This window comes from Anomaloglossus baeobatrachus, chromosome 1 (assembly GCF_048569485.1).
Source record: "Anomaloglossus baeobatrachus isolate aAnoBae1 chromosome 1, aAnoBae1.hap1, whole genome shotgun sequence".
In the NCBI taxonomy this organism is placed as follows: Eukaryota; Metazoa; Chordata; class Amphibia; order Anura; family Aromobatidae; genus Anomaloglossus; species Anomaloglossus baeobatrachus.
The window spans coordinates 941,783,742-941,810,337 of record NC_134353.1 but is presented as its reverse complement, the minus strand read 5'-3'; the positions used below and the strand labels follow the sequence as shown (position 1 = coordinate 941,810,337).

Sequence of the window (26,596 nt, the reverse complement as noted above, 5' to 3'; positions counted from 1 at the left end):
TTTATTGTATGTAGATATTAGCAGAGGGTGCTTGGCAACATTATTTTACTGTCTGTGGTTGGTACTGTTTTCTTACTGAGAGTGGATGGCGGCATTATTTTTATTGTATGCAGGTGTTGGCATTTTTCTATTGAGAGTGTGCGGTCGCATTACTTTTGTATGAACATGGTTTCCTTTTTGGCACTGAATGTCCTGTATATAGGTGGCGGCATTACTTGCATGTAGTTGGTGCTCTGGTACGGACAGCGGGTGGTGGCACTGAATGTCCTGTATACAGTGTGTCCACCCATACCATGTCCACCGCCATTAACTTGAGAACGGCGGCAGCTATAGGCATAAAGTGGTGTCTAGGTATAGTAAAGTAGCCTTGTGCTACACAATGAAACCACCTATAGCGCCACCTGGTGGGAAACAACGGAGTTAGTATTTTTATCTCAAAAATGGAACGAGATAGAGAAAAAAAGTGAATTACAAAGTTGTAGAGCATCATCAATTCAATACGAATCCACACCTTGCATACAGAAATGCTATGATTAGAATGTGTAAAATGGGGAATTACCCTATTATGCAAATAAGTGTGCAACGTCATACCTGCCGAAATACTGTAGACTGCTAATAGCACATACTGTACCGTAAATGGGATTATTCAAAGGGTTGCCAACAGACCTCTGTTATGCTGTTTTCTCCAGCGCGACTCATCCGTGTTTAAACGGATGTTTTTTTCCTTTTAGCACCTGATGGGTTAATGCTTCTTTGGCTTTCCTCTCCATCCCCCTTGGTCAGGATTCCCATTAGTGAGCTTAGTGACGGTTAAGTGCTCCATTAGTCCGCGTATCGCAACGTCTCCGTTTTGGAGATCGCGACCATATGTACGCGTGTTTTAGGCTAGTTTCATACTTGCGTTGAACGGCATCCGTTGCATTACATTGTGTGACGGATGCAACGGATGCGTTGCATTTAGTGGCACAATGGATCTTTAAAGTTTTACCGGCGGCAGACTATTGTGAACGATCTAACTGAATAGGATAACTGAAGTGAGCACTAATATATATATATGAGTGCAAGCCAAAAATACATACTATACATAAGAATAAGGCTGCACATCAAACTTAGATAATGGTATAATGCCTCAAGCATATGGAAAAATATTGGAATATACAATGAAAAATGCTACTTGCTAATTTGAACATGTGAATAATGAATTGCATACCTGCTATGAATATTAGGAAAAAGGAGATATTTAGCAATCGCATTGATCAATGTAACTGAGCCCCAAGGCCTCGTCAAGGCATATCTCTATATTGGGGTCCCTAGCTCTGTGACCCTAACTGTGTGTCATCTCATTGCAATTAAAAACTGCTGTGGGTGGAGAGGGGTAACTAAGGACTTTCTTATATAGGAGATGGAAAAAACATGGCCGAAAGGGGCGGAGCTGTGTTCACATTCAGAAAAAAAACTACATATTTTTCCTAATATTCATAGCAGGTATGCAATTCATTATTCACATGTTCAAATTAGCAAGTAGCATTTTTCATTGTATATTCCAATATTTTTCCATATGCTTGAGGCATTATACCATTATCTAAGTTTGATGTGCAGCCTTATTCTTATATATAGTATGTATTTTTGGCTTGCACTCATAATATATATATATTAGTGCTCACTTCAGTTATCCTATTCAGTTATATGTAGTTTTTTTTCTGAATGTGAACACAGCTCCGCCCCTTTCGGCCATGTTTTTTCCATCTCCTATATAAGAAAGTCCTTAGTTACCCCTCTCCACCCACAGCAGTTTTTAATTGCAATGAGATGACACACAGTTAGGGTCACAGAGCTAGGGACCCCAATATAGAGATATACCTTGACGAGGCCTTGGGGCTCAGTTACATTGATCAATGCGATTGCTAAATATCTCCTTTTTCCTAATATTCATAGCAGGTATGCAATTCATTATTTACATGTTCAAATTAGCAAGTAGCATTTTTCATTGTATATTCCAATATTTTTCCATATGCTTGAGGCATTATACCATTATCTAAGTTTGATGTGCAGCCTTATTCTTATATATATTGTGAACGATCAGCTGATCGCTCACAGCAGCCAGTCGCCGGGTGATCAGCTGATCGCTCACAGCAGCCGTCCGCCGGGTGATCAGCTGATCGCTCAACAGCAGCCGACCGCCGGGTGATCAGCTGATCGTTCGGCCGCCGAGAATGTGTGCGGGGGGCGTGGTGGGTGGAGCCGCGGGGCTATGGCACTGAGGACGTCAGTGCCGTGGGGACTGCATGGCTGGGAACAGGTGAGAGTGTGTGTGTGTGTGTGTGTGTGTGTGTGTACATGCGGACTGCTGGAGGGGGCGGAGCAGAGCGGGTAAGTGTCGAGCTCCCTGCACACGTAGCCAGAGTAAATATCGGGTAACTAAGAAAAGCACTTTGCTTGGTTCCCCGATATTTACCTTGCTTACCAGCGTACACCGCTTAGCGCTGGCTCCTTGCACCCGTAGCCAGGGTAAATATCGGGTAACTAGGCAAAGCGCATTGCTTAGTAACCCAATGTTTACCCTGGTTACGTGTGCAGGGAGCCATAGAGAGCACGCGCAGCAAAATCCTACGGATTGCGCTGCTCAAAAAACGTTACATGCTGCGTTCCTTCCGCCCGGTGGAAGCAATGCAGCGTCGCCCAGCGGAAGCAACGCAGGTCCATCACTCGCAATCCGTCGTCCATACAAGTCTATGGGAAGCAACGGAATCCGTCAACGGATTCCGCTGTTTTCCAAAACGGCGGATTGCAACTGAAGGAAAACAACGTAAGTGTAAAAGTAGCCTTACACGTTCTAATCATATCATTTCTGTATGCAAGCTGTCGATTCGTATTGAATTGATGATGCCCTACAACTTTGTAATTCACTTTTTTTCTCTATCTCGTTCCGTTTTTGAGATAAAAATGCTAACTCCGTTGTTTTCCACCAGGTGGTGCTATAGGTGGTTTCACTGCGTAGCGCATGGCTACTTTACTATACCTAGACACCACTTCTATGCCTATAGCTGCCGCCGTTCTCAAATTAATGGCGGTGGACAGGATATGGGTAGACACACTGTAGAGGTGGCGGCATTACTTGGATGTAGATGGTATTCTGGTACGGACAGCGGGTGGTGGCACTGTATGTCCTGTATATAGGTGGCGGGCGGCATTACTGGCATGTAGATGGTGTTCTGGTACGGACAGTGGGTGGTGGCACTGTATGTCCTATATATAGGTGGCGGCATTAATTTTACAGTATGTTGCAGCATTAACTCATTACGTAAAGGCCACAATGGCTGCACTGCGGACACTAGCACTGGAGGTTCATGTAATGGTGAAATAAGCGTCGTATTCTCTAGATTTGTGTTAGATTGTGAGGATAGTCGGGTACTTAATTGAAAAGCGCCATGGAATAAATGGCGCTATAATAATAAATAATAATAATAATAAATGTCTTTGATTAGGAGGATAACGATTTCTTTAAATTGCTGCAAAATTAAAATGGGCAGTATTAGGCTGCGAAAAGTCACAAAATGCCGCATTATGTGGAGGAGATAAAAAAAAAAAAATAGCAAAAAATCCAATAAAATAAGTGAGAAAAAATAATATGGAGTCCTCCGATGACAGGTCCACCCAGAGGAGATCCAGACATGGCCGCCTCCATAAAAGACGCTAAAGCCGTTGGGTCAGCTCATAAAACAAAAGGATTTTTCTCCGCAGCAAAGTGAACGGTTCAATATGGACAAGATAGACAAGAAGAGGCCGATTTATGAAGGAATGTCAAACACAGAGCGGCCATCCCTCAAACAATCCCTCCTCCGAGCCTCCATTACCCACGAGGGTCACCGAGAGGCCAAACCCAACACCTGAACACAGAGAGGAGGAACCTTCTGGAAAAAATGCATCCGATGTTGTGTGGATGATGGCGGAGGGTCTGCGCCCATCGCACCTTCCTAACACATCCCGAGACCCTGTTAAGGTTTAGGGTACATTCACACGACCGTCCAGTTTTTGCGGTCCTGTTTTTCCTCATATGCATCCGTGTGACATCCGCATCCGTTCTGTATACGGTCCGTTTTACATCCATGTGCCTTCTATTTTTTTTTTTTTGCGGACCACAAAAAAAAACGGAAGAGGGGGATGGACAGATAGATGGAGAGAAGCATAGATAGACAAATATAATGTCCCACTCCCCTACATTTTATAATCTTGCACCCTTTGGTGCCTTTCATGTGCACTGTTTAGCCTTGTTTTTAGCCACAAATTCATTATTTACCCCAAAAAAACGACGTGGGGCCCCCCCTATCTTTTGTAGCCAGCTTGAATAAAGCAGACGGCTGCGGACCACACATGGCAGCTTCACCTTGGCTGGTAATCCAAAACAGAGGGCACCCCACACTGTTATTTTAAATTAAATAAATAATTTAAAACAAAAAACGTGGGGTCCCCCCCAATTGGATCAACAACCAAGGTAAAACGGACAGCTGTGGTCTGGTATTCACATACTAGTGAGGTCCACAGTTATTGGATCCTCCCCAGCCTAAAAATAGCAGGCTAGCAGCCACCCCAGAAGTGGCACATCCATAAGATGAGCCAATACTGGGCACTTTGTCCTGGCTCATCCCATTACACTGGTGCGGTGGCAAACTAAGTAATAAATGGGGTTGATACCAGCTGTGTAATGTCACATGGCATCAAGCCCTGGGTTTAGTGATGTCACAGCGTCTATCAGATACCCGACATCACTAACCCAGTCAGTAATAAAAACAAAAAGCAAAAAAAAAATTTGTTTTGAAAACACTCCCCAAAACATTCCCTCTTTCACCAATTTATTAAAAAGAAAAAACAAATCTGGGTTTGGTGTACTCCAATAAGGGGGTCCCACGACGATCCATACCATAGTCACTGTCTCAGTCAATGAAGAACAAAATGTTCCCTATTAACTGGGAGAGCAGTGCAGTGACCTGAGCTAACATCATGAGGTCAGGCCAGGTCACTGCAGGTCATGACGAGCGCCGACGTCATGAGGTTAGCTGAGTTCATTACCTGTGGTGATGAACACAGCTGAACTTGTGATGTCAGCGCTCGTCACTGGCTTCCATGGCCGCCGTGTTCTCACACGAAGTATTCCGTGAGCCCATGACGTCACCGCTAGTCATAATCTCGGGTCGCCCACGAGACTTGAGGTGACATCGCAGCGGGCATGGAAGTCTGTGACGAGCGCTGACGTCATGAGTTCAGCGGAGGTCATCACAGCCGGTAATGATCAGATCTAACCTCCTGATGTCGGCGCTCGTCGTCCCGCAGCTGCTTGTACACTGCTGTGTGAGCCACTGGTGGGCTGTGGGATATAGACTGCAGGGTCACCGATAGACTGAAGTGCTTCCATGTGGTTTCCGGGGATGATTTTGCGGACCCATTGACTTGTATTGTGTCACTGTCCACATTTTGCGGAACAGAATAGGACCTGTTCCATAATAACGGAACGGACATATGGACACGGATGGCACACGGAAGCACTTCTGTATGTCATCCGATCCTATGCAAAACACATTGAAAAGATGGTCTTTTCAGTAGGTCCTCAAAAAGAAGGAACTGACCAGGTCAAACGGAACGGTCGTCTGAATGAGCCCTTAGCGTCAAAGGAACAGGACTGGAAAGGGTCAAACATGGCTGCCCAATGGGACGCTCATAGATTTCTATCTATTCAGAAAAGGGATCACCTTCTAAAACAGGGGTGGGGAACCTCCGGCCCGCGGGCCGCATGCGGCCCGCCATGACCTTTTATGTGGCCCCCGGGCAGATTCCCGGGGGAGGCAGTGCTGGTGCTGTCACCGCAGTTTGCTGCCGCCGGCCCTTTAAATCCACACATTGCTGTTTGTGCTGCAATGTGTTCTTCCGTTGGCCAGTGCCAATTGTGGGCGGGTCCACAGCAGCCTCACAGCTTCCTGCCTTGTGTGTCCGCCCCCTGCCCTCCGGAGATCAGTGCCTGCCTTCTCCTTCTGATGCAGTGTGTCCGGCTCCTGCACTCCGGTGATGTGAGTGCAATGCTGCTGTGAGTCCAGCGCCGACCCTCTGCTGCTATGTGCCCTGCCCAATGCTTTGTGCCTCCCCACACCAGTTCTGTAAACCCTCTCCCCCAGAGTTGCATGAAACTCTCAGCGCAGTGTGGCCCCCAATGTCCTGTGTGCACCCCTCCCCCAGTCCTGTGTGCAGCCCCCCAATGTCCTGTGTGCACCCCTCCCCCAGTCCTGTTTGCACCCCCCCAATCCTGTGTGCACCCCTCCCCCAGTCCTGTGTGCAGCCCCCCAATGTCCTGTGTGCACCCCCACACAATCCTATGTGCAGCCCATCACCCAGTCCTGTGTGCACCCCCCAGTCCTGTGTGCACCCCCCAGTCCTGTGTGCACCCCCCCAGTCCTGTGTGCACCCCCCCAGTCCTGTGTGCACCCCCCCAGTCCTGTGTGCACCCCCCCAGTCCTGTGTGCACCCCCCCAGTCCTGTGTGCACCCCCCCAGTCCTGTGTGCACCCCCCCAGTCCTGTGTGCAGCCCCCCCCAGTCCTGTGTGCAGCCCCCCCCGTCCTGTGTGCAGCCCCCCCAGTCCTGTGTGCAGCCCCCCCAGTCCTGTGTGCAGCCCCCCCAGTCCTGTGTGCAGCCCCCCCAGTCCTGTGTGCAGCCCCCCAGTCCTGTGTGCAGCCCCCCCAGTCCTGTGTGCAGCCCCCCCAGTCCTGTGTGCAGCCCCCCCAGTCCTGTGTGCAGCCCCCCCAGTCCTGTGTGCACCCGTCCCCCAGTCCTGTGTGCAGCCCCCCAATGTCCTGTGTGCACCCCCACACAATCCTATGTGCAGCCCATCACCCAGTCCTGTGTGCACCCCCTCAGTCCTGTGTGCACCCCCTCAGTCCTGTGTGCACCCCCTCAGTCCTGTGTGCACCCCCTCAGTCCTGTGTGCACCCCCCCAGTCCTGTGTGCACCCCCCCAGTCCTGTGTGCACCCCCCCAGTCCTGTGTGCACCCCCCCAGTCCTGTGTGCAGGCCCCCCAGTCGTGTGTACAGCCCCCCCAGTCGTGTGTGCAGCCCCCCCAGTCGTGTGTGCAGCCCCCCCAGTCGTGTGTGCAGGCCCCCCAGTGATGTCTGTGCAGCCCCCCCCAGTGATGTATGTGCAGCCCCCCCCAGTGATGTCTGTGCCTCCCCCCCAGTGATGTCTGTGCCTCCCCCCCAGTGATGTCTGTGCCTCCCCCCCAGTGATGTCTGTGCCTCCCCCCCAGTGATGTCTGTGCCTCCCCCCCAGTGATGTCTGTGCCTCCCCCCCAGTGATGTCTGTGCCTCCCCCCCAGTGATGTCTGTGCCTCCCCCCCAGTGATGTCTGTGCCTCCCCCCCAGTGATGTCTGTGCCTCCCCCCCAGTGATGTCTGTGCCTCCCCCCCAGTGATGTCTGTGCCTCCCCCCCAGTGATGTCTGTGCCTCCCCCCCAGTGATGTCTGTGCCTCCCCCCCAGTGATGTCTGTGCCTCCCCCCCCAGTGATGTCTGTGCCTCCCCCCCCAGTGATGTCTGTGCCTCCCCCCCAGTGATGTCTGTGCCTCCCCCCCCAGTGATGTCTGTGCCTCCCCCCCAGTGATGTCTGTGCCTCCCCCCCAGTGATGTCTGTGCCTCCCCCCCAGTGATGTCTGTGCCTCCCCCCCAGTGATGTCTGTGCCTCCCCCCAGTGATGTCTGTGCCTCCCCCCAGTGATGTCTGTGCCTTCCCCACAGTGATGTCTGTGCCTCCCCACAGTGATGTCTGTGCCTTCCCCACAGTGATGTCTGTGCCTCCCCACAGTGATGTCTGTGCCTCCCCACAGTGATGTCTGTGCCTCCCCACAGTGATGTCTGTGCCTCCCCACAGTGATGTCTGTGCCTTCCCCACAGTGATGTCTGTGCCTTCCCCACAGTGATGTCTGTGCCTCCCCACAGTGATGTCTGTGCCTCCCCCCAGTGATGTCTGTGCCTCCCCCCAGTGATGTCTGTGCCTCCCCACAGTGATGTCTGTGCCTCCCCACAGTGATGTCTGTGCCTCCCCACAGTGGTGTCTGTGCCTCCCCACAGTGGTGTCTGTGCCCCCAGCCCCGCGTGTGGTGTCTGTGCCCCCAGCCCCGCGTGTGGTGTCTGTGCCCCCAGCCCCGCGTGTGGTGTCTGTGCCCCCAGCCCCGCGTGTGGTGTCTGTGCCCCCAGCCCCGCGTGTGGTGTCTGTGCCCCCAGCCCCGCGTGTGGTGTCTGTGCCCCCAGCCCCGCGTGTGGTGTCTGTGCCCCCAGCCCCGCGTGTGGTGTCTGTGCCCCCAGCCCCATGCCCCCAGTTAATTAATTGCTTCACCCAATATAGCAAGGTCATTTAAACATTGATAATTTTGTGCGGCCCCCGAAGGTTGGTAGAAATTTCCAAATGGCCCCCGACAGAAAAAAGGTTCCCCACCCCTGTTCTAAAAGGTAAAAACATCCAAAATATTATGAAAAATCTGACCCAGAGAGTGAGTGCACAGCGCCCCCCGGAGGTCAAAATCAGCAATGACATGAATTATTACAACTCACAGCTTCTGTGACGGCGATCTCATAAATCTTCTTGAAATCCACCATGTCGAAGAAATAGAGTTTCCCGCTGCCTTCTCCTTTTTTAACGGAAAGGCCGGTTATCAAGAGTTTATCGTCCGGACTGAAATAGCAATCTGTCCTATAGGAGAGATAGAAAGAGAATGAATGAGGGCAAGAAGGAAAGAAAGGAATGAATAAGGGAAGGAAGGAAGGAATAAGGGAAGGAAGGAAGGAAGGAAGGAAAGAAGGAAAGAAGGAAAGAAGGAAAGAAAGAAAGAAAGAAAGAAGGAAGGAAAGAAGGAGGGAAGGAATAAGAGAATGAATGAGGGCAGGAAGGAAAAAAAAGGAATGAAAAAGGGAAGGAAGGAAAAAAAGGGGGCAATGAATGAATGGGGGCAGGAAGGAAAAAAAGGAGTGAATAATAGAGGGAAGGAACGAATGAAGAAGGGAACGAATGAAGGAGGGCAAAAAGGAAAGAATGAAATGAATAAGGGAAGGAAGGAGGAAAAGAATAGGGGAAAGAATAAGGGAACGAATGAGGGCAGGAAAGAAAGAAAGGAATAAATAAGGTAAAGGTAAAAGAAGAGAGAGAACCAAGGGAGAGAAAGAAAGAAAGAAAGAAAGAAAGAAAGAAAGGGAGGAGAGAGAGAAAGAAATAGTGAAAGAAAGAAAAGAAAAAAGAAAGAAGGAAAGAGGGAAGGAAGAAAGAAAGGACAGAAAGAAACAAAGGGAAAGAATGGATAGAAGAAAGGAAAGAAAAAAGAGAGAACCAAGGGAGAGAAAGAAAGAAGGCACAGAAATAATGAAAGAAGTGAAAAAAAGAAGGAAGTGAAAGGAAGAAGAAAGAGAAAGAAAGAAAGGAAGAAAGAAGAGAAAGAAAGAGGAAAGGAAGGAAGAGAGCGAAGGAAAGGAAAGAAAGAAAAAAGTAAAACAGGAAGCAAGAAAGGAATAGAAGGAAAAAAAGAAAAGAGAAAGAAAACGAAAAAAGGGAAGGAAAAAATCAAAATCAAAGAAGGAAAAACAGGCCAGGCAGACACAGTCGGACAAAAAGAAAGAAAATAAGTGATTTTAGCAAAGATTAAAGATAAGAAAGAGAAATGAAATAAGAAATAAATGATTGATTGAAAATATTAAGGAAAGAATGAAGGAGAGAAGGAATAACAGACAGTACTGGCTGGAGGAAAACAGGAGGATGCCATCACCACCGCTCAGAGTTTATAGAAATGTCCACGCTTTTCCACAAACCGTGCAGACGGCCATTGTAGAAGCTGACTCTGTGAGAACACAGGGAAGCCAATGGCAAACCTGTCCACTGGGGAGGGGCAGCCGTGTCTGAGGATAGGGGCGCATAATAGCAGTGGTGGTAGATACCGCCATCATTGAGGCCGGAGGATTATATAGGTGGAGATTATAAGGCTGTAATATAAGGCAGGACGACACCTCACTCAGAAGAATCCCTCCAGGGGGTCGTCACAGACATTGCGAGCGATCAATGGCATATGTCACCAGTACCCAGTCAGCGAAAGCCCCAAACCATAACTAAGACAATGTGACAGCACGGCTAAGAAAGTGCGGCACCGCTTGGTCCACTGTCACCCCCATGTGGCAACCCAAAAATAGGCGAGAGGATAAAACTGGGAAAAGCTGGGAAGCCACCAGCCATCCCCGTGGAGAAGCAGCTCTCTGGGCACTCGGATCTACTGACGATTGGTGGTCACTACAGCTGGTGACACATCCACTATTTGCCGCAGGATGTTTTCTTTCAGAGCGCAGGGCAGCTGCAGGGACTGAATACATACATTGGGAAATAGTTGGGCAGTCCGGAGGCCGTGTTCAAGGGTTTCTTAAAGTTTCTCATGTCCCAGGTTTTCAAAGTGTCGTCTCCTGAAATGCAGAAAATAAATCCTTCATTATCGGAGAAGCAGAACAGTAAGAAGAGAGAGACTTTTTCAGACATCTGAATCTTTACACTTTGGATTTTGCTGCAAAATATAGAAAAATTCAGCAAAAATAGAATTTCATAGGACGAAATCGTCAGGGGTGTTGTTGGCGTACTGTCTGCCCAGTAGATCTTTGGCCGTTCTGCATTCTCAGGAGCAGAACTCTGAGTTCAGCTCTTGCTGCAATTTAGGCATCTAGAGCTGAATTCCCACCTGGACTAGAAGCGGTTCTGATCGCGGGATAAGAGCAGCAAGCAGCCATATTTTTGCAATTAAAACTGGAAAATGCGATAACCCCGACTGTGAGCCTTTTATATGATAACACTATGTGAAATACCAGCATAATTTTTAAAGGGATATTGTGATTTTCAGATAATGACAGAATATAACGTTGCTTTTTGATTGGTACAGTCACTGAGCCTGAAAATGAACTGGCCGCAGCTCTTCTTTTGTGCCCCCTTCATTGTTCTTCCCTGGGCAGAGGTGCCGCATGCATCTGCAGCAAGGTCTCATTAACTTGCATGCAGAGAAAGGCAGGTCCAAGTGTTAAGGGCTGGACTAAAGACCTGATATATTCGGCACCCATGAGATGTTCACAGATCCTCTAAAAAGGCTATTCCCATATTTTAGCTCCGCTCCTCAGGATTCCACTTCTCTGCTTGGCAGGGAAGCGGAAGGTTCTTGACAATTGACTGTTCAAGCCAGTGGTATGGCTGCGCCTCTACCCCGAACTGTGCACCAGCAGAGGCAGATTTGCATCTGTAGCATCGGAGGAGTACAAGGGGCAGGATCAGGCCACCGCTGACTAGAGTGCAAAAGTGGCCGGTAACCGAAGAAACAAGCCATTAATTAGATGATTCCGGATAACAAACAAATTGCAAAGTTGCCTAAATTTTACCCGTTTATCATGTTGCAACAACCCCTATAAGTTCTGTAAAGCATTGCCCCATCGCACTGCCTCCGCCGGCTTATCTTCTTCCCATGGTCCATCCTGGTGCCATCTTTTCCCCAGGTAGGACGATGGAACGCGTGATACATCAGTCCAGGGCACCTTCATCCATTACTCTGTTGTAGGAGCACTCGGCGGAGCACCCATACAAAGCGAGCTGCGATGTTCTGCGTGCATATGGTGCAGCTCGTCGCCTTCTGGTCTGGACTTGCGGTCGCGATTGAAATCCGAAAAATAAAATATAAATCACCCCCAAATCATTAATGTCCGTCATGGAAATTTAGCCCTTCAGACCTCAATAATACAGGACAAGTGCAGCCGAGTGTGCGTATTTCATTACTTGTAATGGAAAGTTTGCTTAGGACTTGGACGGTTGCCGTCCTTTAACCCTTGCATGCTCTGTGTGCCTGGCTAGCGTCATGCGGGGAGCGGTGGACGGGGCGGCGCGGGAGTCCTGTCCCATTTTCTGGCTGCGCACTTAGCAGGTATGTTACAGTAAAACTCATTTCACATCTGGCCTCCTTGGTCTCCGTCCAGATAACTACTCACCGCTGGATTTACGCTACGTTTTTGGACAAGGTACAAATGAATCATCAAAAATTCAGTCAAAACACATTAAAAAAAAAAAAAAAATGACAAAAACTTCCCAGGATGTAACAAATTTCACAGATTTCCAACCAATAATTCTTCGTTCAGTTTTTGGAGATCTTTGTTTTCCAGTCATTAGTAGACATAGACCAGAAACATGGAGCAAGTTCTCACCCCCCCCTTGTCGGGAGGAAAGGGATTTCATTTTACTATCCTATTCATCAAGGACTGATAATTCTATAATGCCGCCACATACGATGTGAAATCTGGGACATAATGTATGTTAGGTGATTGGTGTCCTGGCGGAAAGCCAGAGGAGAAGGAAGAAGCCATCTAAGAGCATTACTGATCGGAGAGCAAATCTGGAACATGGTTCCTCACACATCCGTGTCGCCAAACTTCCAGGGTCTCGGTGTAAAGCTTGTAGGGTTGTCGTGCCTTGGTCTCACGCATCCTCAAAAAGCCCTCCCTTGACCCATCCTCCATGTCTAGCTATCGCCCCATATCACTTCTCCTCTATGCCTCAAGACTACTGGAACAGCATTGTCCATCTTGAATGGTCCTCACACCTCTCCTCCTGCTCCCTCTTTGACCAGCTACAATCTGGCTTCCGACTGCATCATTCAACCAAAACTGCCCTAACTAAAGTCACCAATGACCTACTAACCACCAAACCATGCAACACTACTCTGTCCTCCTCTTCCTGGACCTGTCCTCTGGTTTTGACACAGTAAACCATTCACTCCTACTAAAGATTCTCTCATCTCGGGGCACCAAAGACTTGGCTCCATCTTGGATCTCTTCATACCTAACAGACCGGACTTTCAGCGTCTCCCATTCTCACACAACCTCCTCATCTCGCCCCCTATATGTTGATGTTCCTCAAGGTTCAGTTCTTGGACCCCTGCTGTTCTCCATCTGCAACTTCAACCTGGGACATCTCAGAGTCCCACGGCTTCCAGTACCATCTTTATGACAACACACAAATCTACCTCTCTGGACCAGACATCACCTCCCTACTGACCAAAATACCACAACATCTGTCTGCTATTTCATCCTTTTTTAACATGGACAAAACAGAATTCATCATCTTTCCCCCATCTTACTCAACCCCCCTCCAACTGATCTATCAATCAAAGTCAATGGCTGCTCACTCTCCCCAGTCCCGAAAGCTCACTGTCTTGGGGGTAATCCTCGCTCTGCTTTCTCCGTCAAGCAACATATCCAAGCCCTTTCCATCTCCTGTCGACTCCAGCTGAAAACTATTTCCCAGATCTGTACATCCTTAACCAAGAATCTGCAAATACACTAGTACATGCCCTCATTATCTCCCGCCTTGACTACTGCAACCCCCTGCTCTCTGGCCTCCCTTCTAGCACCGTTGCACCCATCCAATCTATTCTAAACTCTGCTGCCCAACTAATTAAATTGTCCCCCTGCAATTTGCCGGCCTCTCCTCTCTGCCGTTCTGTTCACTGGCTTCCCATTGCCCAAAGACTACAGTTCAAAACACTAACCATGACCTACAAAGCCATACACAACCTGTCTCCATACATCTATAACCTAGTCTCCCGAAGCTTACCTTCACGCAACCTCCAATCCTCACAAGATCTCCTGCTCTACTCCCTTCGCATGTCCTCTTCCCACAATAGCATACAAAAGTTCTCCCATTCCTCTACCATACTCTGAAACTTTCAACCCCAACATATCAGACTCTTGCCTACCATGGAAACATTTAGAAGGAACCTGAAGATCTACCTTCTCCGACAAGCCTACAAGCCTTCAGTACCCTCGATCCCCTATACCGGTGCACAACCAGCTCTGCCTCACCTACTATACACTCACCCATTCCCCTCACTCCACTATACTGCTGCACAATCAGCTCTGCCCTCACCTAGTGTACCCTCACCCATCCCCCTCAATCCACAATACCGCTGCACGATCATCTCTGCCCCCACCTACTGTACCCTCACCCATCCCCCTCAATCCACAATACCGCTGCACGATCATCTCTGCCCTCACCTATTGTACCCTCACCAATCGCCTGTAGACTGTGATCCCTCGCAGGCAGGGTCCTCTCTCCTCCTGTACCCTCGCTCATCGCCTGTAGACTGTGATCCCTCGCGGGCAGGGTCCTCTCTCCTCCTGTACCCTCCTTCATTCCCTGTAGACTATGATCCCTCGCAGGCAGAGTCCTCTCTCCTCCTGTACCCTCACCCATCCCCTGTAGACTATGATCCCTCGCAGGCAGGGTCCTCTCTCCTCTAGAACGCTCACCCATCCCCTGTAGACTGTGAGCCCTCGCAGGCAGGGTCCTCTCTCCTCCAGTATCCTCATTCATCCCCTGTAGACTGTGATCCCTCACAGGCAGGGTCCTCTCTCCCGCTGTACTCTCACCCATTCCCTGAAGACTGTGATCCCTCGCAGGCAGAGTCCACTCTCCTCCTGTATCTTCACCCATCCCCTGTAGACCGTGATCCCTCACAGGCAGGGTCCTCTCTCCTCCAGTATCCTCATTCATCCCCTGTAGACTGTGATCCCTCGCGGGCAGGGTCCTCTCTCCTCCTGTACCCTCACCCATCCCCTGTAGACTATGATCCCTCAGAGGCAGGGTCTTCTCTCCTCCAGTATCCTCATTCATCCCCTGTAGACTATGATCCCTCAGAGGCAGGGTCTTCTCTCCTCCAGTATCCTCATTCATCCCCTGTAGACTATGATCCCTCAGAGGCAGGGTCTTCTCTCCTCCAGTATCCTCATTCATCCCCTGTAGACTGTGATCCCTCACAGGCAGGGTCCTCTCTCCCCCTGTACTTTCACCCATCCCCTGTAGACTATGATCCCTTGAAGGCAGGATCTTCTCTCCTCCTGTACCCTCATCCATTCTCTGTAGACTATGATCCCTCGCAGGCAGGGTCCTCTCCCCTCCTGAACCCTCCTTCATTCCCTGTAGACTGTGATCCCTCACAGGCAGGGTCCTCTCTCCTCCTGTACCCTCATCCATCCCCTGTAGACTATGATCCCTCGCAGGCAGGGTCCTCTCTCCTCCTGTACCATCACCCATCCCCTGTAGACTATGATCCCTCGCAGGCAGGGTCCTCTCTCCTCCTGTACCATCACCCATCCCCTGTAGACTGTGATCCCTCACAGGCAGGGTCCTCTCTCCTCCTGCACTCTCACCCATCCCCTGTAGAATGTGATCCCTCACAGGCAGGGTCCTCTCTCCTCCTGCACTCTCACCCATCCCCTGTAGACTATGATCCCTCGCAGGCAGGGTCCTCTCCCCTCCTGAACCCTCCTTCATTCCCTGTAGACTGTGATCCCTCGCAGGCAGGGTCCTCTCTCCTCCTGAACCCTCCTTCATTCCCTGTAGACTGTGAGCCCTTGCAGGCAGGGTCCTCTCTCCTCCTGTATCCTCACCCATTCCCTGTAGACTATTATCCCTCGTGGGCACCCAGAGGTCACCTGTGATCTATGAGGAAAGCTAGCTCTAACTGCTTTATTTCCTGCAGCGCTCCCACAGGAGGAATAAAGTATTACACCGCACCCAGGAAAGGGCAGATCCTAAGAGATGAGGAGCCTGAAAAGAGGACACCCCAATATTAACTTTTCCCAGGAAGCACTTCCCTAAAAGACTCTGCCCCAACCAGATCTCCAGAAGGATCATTCTAAGAGCAATGTCTAAAGGGGCCAACGAGCCCCACAATTCTGATAATTCCTACAGCAAGACACCGGACCTTTATACCACAACTGATAGATACTGGACATCACTGAAAATCACTCGCACATTGATTTACTGTCCATCAATGCCGCTAATGCATCACATATTGCAGCTGTGAGGGGTCAGCCTATTGATTGTTTCCCATAGCAACCAGACTAGTGAGTGCAGCTCTGGAGTATAATACAGGATGTAACTCAGGAGCAGTAATGTAATGTATGTACACAGTGACTGCACCAGCAGAATAATGAGTGCAGCTCTGGAGTATAATACAGGATGTAACTCAAGATCAGTAATGTAATGTATGTACAGAGTGACTGCACCAGCAGAATAATGAGTGCAGCTCTGGAGTATAATACAGGAGGTAACTCAGGATCAGTAATGTAATGTATGTACACAGTGACTGCACCAGCAGAATAGTGAGTGCAGCTCTGGAGTATAATACAGGAGGTAACTCAGGATCAGTAATGTAATGTATGTACACAGTGACTGCACCAGCAGAATAGTGAGTGCAGCTCTGGAGTATAATACAGGATGTAACTCAGGATCAGTAATGTAATGTATGTACACAGTGACTGCACCAGCAGAATAGTGAGTGCAGCTCTGGAGTATAATACAGGAGGTAACTCAGGATCAGTAATGTAATGTATGTACACAGTGACTGCACCAGCAGAATAGTGAGTGCAGCTCTGGAGTATAATACAGGATGTAACTCAGGATCAGTAATGTAATGTATGTACACAGTGACTGCACCAGCAGAATAGTGAGTGCAGCTCTGGAGTAAAATACAGGAGGTAACTCAGGATCAGTACAGGATCAGTAATGTATGTACACAGTGACAGCACCAGCAGAATAGTGTGTGCAGCTCTGGAGTATAATACAGGAGGTAACTCAGGATCAGTAATGTAATGTATGTACACAGTGACTGCACCAGCAGAATAGTGAGTGCAGCTCTGGAGTAGAATACAGGAGGTAACTCAGGATCAGTAATGTATGTACACAGTGCCTGCACCAGCAGAATATAACCTACCTCCTCGTGTGGCTATTATTGTACCGCCATAAGAGAACGCAACACAGGAAGTGTCGGTGCCTGGCACGTGAGCCTGTCGGCAGTGGAATTTTGTGTGGACCTGATAAAAATAAACAAAAAACATTAATTGTGACCTATATTCTACTTAAAGAGTAATTGTCGTTTTATTTTATTTTTCATAAATCAATAGTGCACATGAACATAAGCAGCTTTGTAAGGATCTTATCAGACACATTTGCTTTTTTCTCCTCCACAACTGATTGGTCATTATCAAAATTCTTAATTCTGGGGTAAAATCTGAATTCAGAGAAGACTTTCCCATTACTGAGATAGGAGACGGCAGTTGGTTATGATGAGATTCTATGTCGATAGAGGAGGCAGGAGGGGGCGGAGCTCTGCCTCTAGCTCCTCCCATCATCATAGAATCTCATCAGCACAAACTGCCATCTCCTATCTCAGTAATGGGAAAGTCTTCTCTGAATATAGCATCAATTCTGGCAGAGAAAGAAGTGGATTTTTCTGACAATATATATTACAGAGCTGCTTATGTCCATGTGCATTATTCATTTATTAAATAAAAATTCAAACTTTTTATTTTTTAAAGACCATTCTTAGCCGTTTGAAATCACTCAAATGCAACTCAGGCCGCTTTCACATTTTGTTGTTATCTATGTTCAGTGGTGTCATCGGAGCTTCCATCCAAACACCCCCGAATAACGGGCTTCAGACGCATGCACCGGCGGGGCATTGACCATGATGGAGCAGACGGGTCAGCGTGTGCTCAGTCTTGCACCATTTTCGGGCGTATACGCTTTCTGCAGGCGGACACCCAGACGTAATAGACTCCAGACTCCTCGGTCCTCCTCCTCGTCCCTCCACACTCCTCGGTCCTCCTCCTCATCCCTCCACACCCCTCAGTCCTCCTCCACACCCCTCAGTCCTCCTCCACACCCCTCAGTCCTCCTCCACACCCCTCAGTCCTCCTCCACACCACTCAGTCCTCCTCCTCAGTCCTCCACACTCCTCGGTACTCCTCCTCATCCCGCCACACTCCTCCTCATCCCTCGACACTACTCGCTCCTCCTCGTCCCTCGACACTCTTCGGTCCTCCTCCTGGTCCCCCCACATTCCTCTGTCCTCCTTGTTCCTCCAGACGCCTCTGTCCTCCTCGTCCCTCCAGACTCCTCTGTCCTCCTCGTCCCTCCAGACTCCTCTGTCCTCCTCGTCCCTCCACACTCCTCTGTCTTCCTCGTCTCTCCAGACTCCTCTGTCCTCCTCGTCTCTCCAGACTCCTTTGTCCTCCTCGTCTCTCCAGACTTCTCTGTCGTCCTCATTCCTCCAGACTCCTCTGTCGTCCTCATTCCTCCAGACTCCTCTGTCGTCCTCATTCCTCCAGACTCCTCTGTCCTCCTCATTCCTCCAGACTCCTCTGTCCTCCTCATTCCTCCAGACTCCTCTGTCCTCCTCATTCCTCCAGACTCCTCTGTCCTCCTCATTCCTCCAGACTCCTCTGTCCTCCTCATTCCTCCAGACTCCTCTGTCCTCCTCATTCCTCCAGACTCCTCTGTCCTCCTCATTCCTCCAGACTCCTCTGTCCTCCTCATTCCTCCAGACTCCTCTGTCCTCCTCATTCCTCCAGACTCCTCTGTCCTCCTCATTCCTCCAGGCTCCTCTGTCCTCCTCATTCCTCCAGACTCCTCTGTCCTCCTCATTCCTCCAGACTCCTCTGTCCTCCTCATTCCTCCAGACTCCTCTGTCGTCCTCATTCCTCCAGACTCCTCTGTCGTCCTCATTCCTCCAGACTCCTCTGTCGTCCTCATTCCTCCAGACTCCTCTGTCCTCCTCATTCCTCCAGACTCCTCATTCCTCCAGACTCCTCTGTCCTCCAGACTCCTCTGTCCTCCAGACTCCTCTGTCCTCCTCATTCCTCCAGACTCCTCTGTCCTCCTCATTCCTCCAGACTCCTCTGTCCTCCTCATTCCTCCAGACTCCTCTGTCCTCCTCATTCCTCCAGACTCCTCTGTTCTCCTCATTCCTCCAGACTCCTCTGTCCTCCTCATTCCTTCAGTCCTCCTACTCCTCCTTCCATACTCGTCTGTCCTTCTCATCCCTTTAATCTCCTCTGTCCTCCTCCTCATCCTTCCAGTCTCCTCTGCGTCTCTCCAGACTCCACTGTCCTATTTGTCCCTCTACACACCTATGTACCCCTCCTCGTCCCTCCAGATTCCTCAGTCTTCCTCCTCCCTCCACACTTATCTGTCCTCCTTGTCCCTCTACACTTCACTGCCCTACACGTCCCCCCACACTCCACTGTCCTCCTCGTCCCTCAAGTCTACACTCTCCTCCTCATTCCTTTAGACTTCTGTCCTCCTCGTACCTCCAGACTCCTCGTCCCTCCACACTCCTCTGTCCTCCTCATTCCTCCACAGTCCTCTGTCCTCCTCATCCCTTCAGACTCCTCTGTCCTCCTCATCCCTTCAGACTCCTCTGTCCTCCTCGTCCCTCAAGTCTACACTCTCCTCCTCATCCCTTCAGACTCCTCTGTCCTCCTCATCCCTCCACACTCCTCTGTCCTCCTCGTCCCTCCACACTCCTCTGTCCTCCTCATCCCTTCAGACTCCTGTCCTCCATGTCCTTCCACACTCCTCTGTCCTCCTCATTCCTCCACACTCCTCTGTCCTCCTCATTCCTCCAGACTCCTCTGTCCTCCTCGTCCCTCAAGTCTACACTCTCCTCCTCATCCCTTCAGACTCCTCTGTCCTCCTCATCCCTCCACACTCTTCTGTCCTCCTCGTCCCTCCACACTCCTCTGCCCTCCTCATCCCTTCAGACTCCTGTCCTCCATGTCCTTCCACACTCCTGTCCTCCTCATTCCTCCACACTCCTCTGTCCTCCTCATTCCTCCACACTCCTCTGTCCTCCTCATTCCTCCACACTCCTCCTCAAGGTTCCCAATCCTACATCCATCCTCTAACAGTGAATAGAGGGACATCATCAAGCATACGTCATCTATGAGTGTCCCATTGGCTGAACCACCAGCAATAAGACAGTTATCTATCCTAATATATTGAAAATTCCATAACTGCTAGCACATCGGCTTCTGTCCATCACCGATTGTCGCGGAGGCAGTCAGGGTAAGCTAGACATTTTCTCTGGAGAGGCCACAACAAGAGCTATGTAGTATTGCACTAACGCTATTTGGGTTAGGTAGGTTTCCCCATACTGGCTTGTAGGATAATGGGGCATGAAGACAACCCCTTTAAGAAAAGATTCGAGAAGCCAAAAGCACAAAGTCTTTATTTACTGTGACTTAGAAACTAAGAAGGACTTGTCGTGGGACCACGGCCAGAATATTTTCCGTCTCGATTCTGGAAAACGTCAATTTCAAGAAAATCAGAATCTACGGTTCCGTAAAGTAACAAAATCCACAACTAGCGGCCGCTTTAATATATCAAATGTTTGCTGACACGAAAAAGAAAAATGTGCCATCAGCAACAGCAGAAGTGTAAGTGAGAAACAGCAGACCGCGCACAACGGCAAGGTGCAGAGGAACGTGACCGCTCGCCGCGTGTGTGCGTCTTTCGGCCCCTTAGACATTAACAATATGTTATTAGGAGACTTTTCCAAGAATGTAGAGGATTAGGACAATAAAAATGGAAGACGGATGAGGCCTATTTACGACTGTGTGAGAAGAACAGCAGAGCCCGGTGACACGTCCAGCAGAGGCCATTAGCGAGGCGGGGAATGTAAACCCCTGAATTTTAACATTACACAATATTTTTTTGTTTTTTTTCCTCTGTGACACATGGATTCTATAGATTTGCCGCCTAAATACATGGACTACCGCGAGATTCCTTGTGCAGGACTCCATTGTGGACAGTCTGTTCCTAGTAGCCAATCACAGACAAGAGGACGGCCGGTGGTACAGGAAGTGAAAGCGCGACCCGGAAGCAGTGTGCCGCCATGACACCCAGTCTCAAAGTATGAAACTGACGCTTATTTGTTGATTTGTTTATTTTTACTTTATTTGCCGGATCCGGATCGTGCACCCGGAATCCCGCGCCCGGGTCCGGCACCTAGATATCATTAAAACCGCGCGAATCCGGACTTTTACAGTCCGCATCAGCTCAGCCCTAGTCCTGATAACAACTGATCTTTGCTGAACAATCCCTTTAATTCTGTTATTTAGTGGGTTCAAATAATTTTACTCTAAAGATTTAGCTCCTTACACTTTTCAGTGATCTTCCAATAATACGAAGTATGTTTAAATATTGAGGAAAGTACAAGATTCTTCATCAGTCATAGAAGAGGAAGTCACTCCAGGAATGAAGCTGTGCTGATCCACGAGATCTACTGCAGCAGCATAGAAGAGGAAGTCACTCCAGGAATGAAGCTGTGCTGATTCACGAGATCTACTGCAGCAGCATAGAAGAGGAAGTCACTCCAGGAATGAAGCTGTGCTGATTCACGAGATCTACTGCAGCAGCATAGAAGAGGAAGTCACTCCAGGAATGAAGCTGTGCTGATCCACGAGATCTACTGCAGCAGCATAGAAGAGGAAGTCACTCCAGGAATGAAGCTGTGCTGATTCACGAGATCTACTGCAGCAGCATAGAAGAGGAAGTCACTCCAGGAATGAAGCTGTGCTGATCCACAAGATCTACTGCAAAAGCATAGGAGAGGAAGTCAGTTTAGGAATGAAGCTGTGCTGATCCACGAGATCTACTGCATCGGCATAGAAGAGGAAGTCACTCCAGGAATGAAGCTGTGCTGATCCACAAGATCTACTGCAAAAGCATAGGAGAGGAAGTCAGTTTAGGAATGAAGCTGTGGTGATCCACGAGATCTACTGCCGCAGCATAGAAGAGGAAGTCACTCCAGGAATGAAGCTGTGCTGATCCACGAGATCTACTGCAGCAGCATAGAAGAGTGGGTCACTCCAGGAATGAAGCTGTGCTGATCCACGAGATCTACTGCAGCAGCAAAGAAGAGGAGGTCACTCCAGGAATGAAGCTGTGCTGATCCACGAGATCTACTGCAGCAGCATAGAAGAGGAAGTCAGCCCAGGAATGAAGCTGTGCTGATCCACGAGATCTACTGCCGCAGCATAGAAAAGGATGTCTCTCCAGGAATGAAGCTGTGCTGATCCACGAGATCTACTGCATCGGCATAGAAGAGGAAGTCACTCCAGGAATGAAGCTGTGCTGATCCACAAGATCTACTGCAAAAGCATAGGAGAGGAAGTCAGTTTAGGAATGAAGCTGTGATAATCCACGAGATCTACTGCAGCAGCATAGAAGAGGAAGTCAGCCCAGGAATGAAGCTGTGCTGATCCACGAGACCTACTGGCAGCAACATAGAAGAGGAAGTCAGGCCAGGAATGAAGCTGTGCTGATCCACGAGATCTACTGCAGCAGCAAGAAAAGGAAGTCACTCCCGGAATGAAGCTGTGCGGATCCACAAAATCTACTGCAGCAGCATAGAAGAGGAAGTCAGTCCAGGAATGAAACGGTGCTAATCCATGATATCTGAGGAAGTCACTCCAGGAATGAAGCTGTGCTGATCCATGAGATCTGCTACAGCAGCATAAAAGAGAAGTCACTCCAGAAATGAAGCTGTGCTGATCCACGAGATCTACTGCAGCATAGAAGAGGAAGTCACTTCAGGAATGAAGCTGTGCTGATTCCATGAGATCTACTGTAGCAGCATAGAAGAGGAAGTCAGTTCAGGAATGAAGCTGTGCTGATCCATGAGATCTACTGCAGCAGCATAGAAGAGGAAGTCACTCCAGGAATTAAGCTGTGCTGATTCCATGAGATCTACTGCAGCAGCATAGAAGAGGAAGTCACTCCAGGAATTAAGCTGTGCTGATTCCATGAGATCTACTGTAGCAGCATAGAAGAGGAAGTCAGCCCAGGAATGAAGCTGTGCTGATTCACGAGACCTACTGCAGCAACATAGAAGAGGAAGTCAGTTCAGGAATGAAGCTGTACTTATCCACGAAATCTACTGCAGCAACATAGAAGAGGAAGTCAGCCCAGGAATGAAGCTGTGCTGATCCATGAGATCTACTGCAGCAGCATAGAAGAGGAAGTCAGCCCAGGAATGAAGCTATGCTGATCTACGAGATCTACTGCAGCAACATAGAAGAGGAAGTCAGCCCAGGAATGAAGCTGTGCTGATCCACGAAATCTACTTCAGCGGCATAGAGGAAAAATCACTCCAGGAATGAAGCTGTGCGGATCCACAAAATCTACTGCAGCAGCATAGAAGAGGAAGTCACTCCAGGAATGAAGCTGTGCTGATCCATGAGATCTGCTACAGCAGCATAAAAGAGAAGTCACTCCAGAAATGAAGCTGTGCTGATCCACGAGATCTACTGCAGCATAGAAGAGGAAGTCAGTTCAGGAATGAAACTGTGCTGATTCCATGAGATCTACTGCAGCAGCACAGAAGAGGAAGTCAGTTCAGGAATGAAGCTGTGCTGATTCCATGAGATCTAGTGCAGCAAAGAAGAGGAAGTCAGTCCAGGAATGAAGCTGTACTTATCCACGAAATCTACTGCAGCAACATAGAAGAGGAAGTCACTCCAGGAATGAAGCTGTGCTGATCCACGAGATCTACTGCAGCAGCATAGAAAAAGATGTCTCTCCAGGAATGAAGCTGTGCTGATTCCATGAGATCTACTGCCGCAGCATAGAAGAGGAAGTCAGTTCAGGAATGAAGCTGTGCTGATTCCATGAGATCTAGTGCAGCAAAGAAGAGGAAGTCAGTCCAGGAATTAAGCTGTACTTATCCACGAAATCTACTGCAGCAACATAGAAGAGGAAGTCACTCCAGGAATGAAGCTGTGCTGATCCATGAGATCTACTGCAGCAGCATAGAAAAAGATGTCTCTCCAGGAATGAAGCTGTGCTGATCCACGAGATCTACTGCCGCAGCATAGAAGAGGAAGGCACTCCAGGAATGAAGCTATGCTGATCCACGAGATCTACTTTATCGGCATAGAGGAAACGTCACTCCAGGAATGAAGCTGTGCTAATCCACTAGATCTACTGTGGCAGCATAGAAGAGGAAGTGACTCCAGGAATGAAGCTGTGCTAATCCACTAGATCTACTACAGCAGCATAGAAGAGGAAGTCACTCCAGGAATGAAGCTGTGCTGATCCACGAGATCTACTGCAGCAGCATCCTCCTCACTTTTTACTGCATATGTGTTATCTGGCATAAATAAGTAACAATTCTCTGCCCAAAAATGAAATACTTTTCCTTTTAAACTTTGTGCCATTATTTTTATTAATGGGCATCAGCAGATTTACTATCATTTAGATGAGAAATTATAATGTAACTATATCTGATTTTGGAACAGGGGCAGCAAAAGACGCCCCAAATTTATTGAACAGGGTGTGTTTCATAATAAATGTGGTGCATACGGTGCATACATTTCCAGCATATGAAATACTAGTTGTAGTAAACTCCGCCAGAGGCCGGATCAGCAGAATCAGGCCATAATAGATCAATCAGGTTTAGACTCTGACCACAGGGGTTACCACATCATTATGTCAAGGTGCGACTTCAACTGTCATAGAATATGGAAATATACAATATAAAGAATCGATGAATATATATAACAAGGGAAAGGAAGCGGCGAATCTCTGCGACCACACAGTTACATCCCATTACCTTCACAAAGCCGGAGGGAGGACAGAGCCTGCGGGCGACGGGGGACACCGCACATAAGCAAATAGGAAAGCTGAACTATACTACGGATAACATATTCATCAGCTTTGTCCAGTGGGGATGGAAGTTACACACTTATTATGGCGCCCCCTGGTGTTACATACTTATTATGGCGCCCCCTGCTGTTATATACTTGATATGGCGCCCCCTGCTGTTATATACTTGTTATGGCGCCCCCTGCTGTTATATACTTGTTATGGTGCCCCCTGCTGTTATATACTTGTTATGGCGCCCCCTGCTGTTACATACTTGTTATGGCGCCCCCTGCTGTTATATACTTATTATGGCGCCCCCTGGTGTTACACACTTGTTATGGTGCCCCCTGCTGTTGCATACTTGTTATGTCGCCCCCTGCTGTTACATACTTGTTATGGCTCCCCCTGCTGTTATATACTTGTTATGTCGCCCCCTGCTGTTACATACTTGTTATGTCACCCCCTGCTGTTACATACTTGTTATGGCTCCCCCTGCTGTTATATACTTGTTATGTCGCCCCCTGCTGTTACATACTTGTTATGTCACCCCCTGCTGTTACATACTTGTTATGGCTCCCCCTGCTGTTATATACTTGTTATGTCGCCCCCTGCTGTTATATACTTGTTATGTCGCCCCCTGCTGTTACATACTTGTTATGGCGCCACCTGCTTTTATATACTTGTTATGGTGCCCCCTGGTGTTACATACTTGTTATGGCTCCCCCTGCTGTTACATACTTGTTATGGTGACCCCTGCTTTTATATACTTGTTATGGTGCCCCCTGGTGTTACATACTTGTTATGGCGCCCTCTGGTGTTACACACTTGTTATGGCGCCCCCTGCTCTTACATACTTGTTATGGCGCCCCCTGCTGTTACATACTTGTTATGGCACCTCCTGCTGTTACATACTTGTTATGACGCCCCCTGCTGTTACATACTTGTTATGGTGCCCCCCTGCTGTTATATACTTGTTATGGCACCTCCTGCTGTTACATACTTGTTATGGTGCCCCCCTGCTGTTATATACTTGTTATGGCACCTCCTGCTGTTACATACTTGTTATGGCGCCCCCTGCTGTTACATACTTGTTATGGTGCCCCCCTGCTGTTATATACTTGTTATGGCGCCTCCTGCTGTTACATACTTGTTATGGCACTCCCTGCTGTTACATACTTGTTATGGCGCCTACTACTATTATATGCTTGTTATGGCGTCCCCTGCTGTTACATACTTGTTATGGCGTCCCCTGCTGTTACATACTTGTTATGACGCTCCCTTTTGTTACATACTTGTTATGGCGCCCACTACTGTTATATACTTGTTATGGCGTCCCCTGTTGTTACATACTTGTTATGGCGCCCCCTGCTGTTACATACTTGTTATGACGCCCCCTGCTGTTACCTACTTGTTATGGCACCTCCTAGTGTTACATACTTGTTATGGCGCCCCCTGCTGTTACATACTTGTTATGACGCCCCCTGATGTTACCTACTTGTTATGGCACCTCCTAGTGTTACATACTTGTTATGGCACCCCCTGCTGTTACATACTTGTTATGGCACCCCCTGCTGTTACATACTTGTTATGGCGCCTCCTGCTGTTACATACTTATTATGTTGCCTCCTGCTGTTACATACTTGTTATGGCGCCTCCTGCTGTTACATACTTATTATGTTGCCTCCTGCTGTTACATACTTGTTATGGCGCCTCCTGCTGTTACATACTTGTTATGGCGCCTCCTGCTGTTACATACTTATTATGTTGCCTCCTGCTGTTATATACTTGTTATGGCGCTCCCTGCTGTTATATACTTGTTATGGCGGCCCCTGGTGTTACATACTTACTATAACATATTTCTAGAAACTATAATGATAGGTTTTTCCCTCGATTTTATAAGTGTCTTCTACACTCGGGGGCCAGAGATGTCTGGCATCTCATAGAATAACCTGCATCTTTTCAACAAGTCATCATAAATCTCTGCAATACCCGAGCAGAGGATACACTATCACACACGTTATGTCTCAAGTAGTTTTTTTTATTTGGTAGTTTCAATTGTTTTTTGTTTTGAAGCCA

At 48.6% G+C, this 26,596-nt stretch overlaps 1 protein-coding gene across 1 annotated transcript in view; it reads right to left on the bottom strand.

Moving 5' to 3' along the window:
• Window positions 1-26,596, bottom strand: part of WDR70 (WD repeat domain 70) — a 367,195-nt gene that overhangs the window by 118,030 nt on the left and 222,569 nt on the right. The window contains exons 11-13 of the mRNA XM_075330392.1: window positions 16,806-16,905; window positions 10,383-10,467; window positions 8,584-8,722 (exon numbers count right to left, since the gene is read on the bottom strand). Coding sequence (XP_075186507.1) covers window positions 8,584-8,722; window positions 10,383-10,467; window positions 16,806-16,905 — 324 coding nt within the window. The remainder of the gene's footprint in view (window positions 1-8,583; window positions 8,723-10,382; window positions 10,468-16,805; window positions 16,906-26,596) is intronic.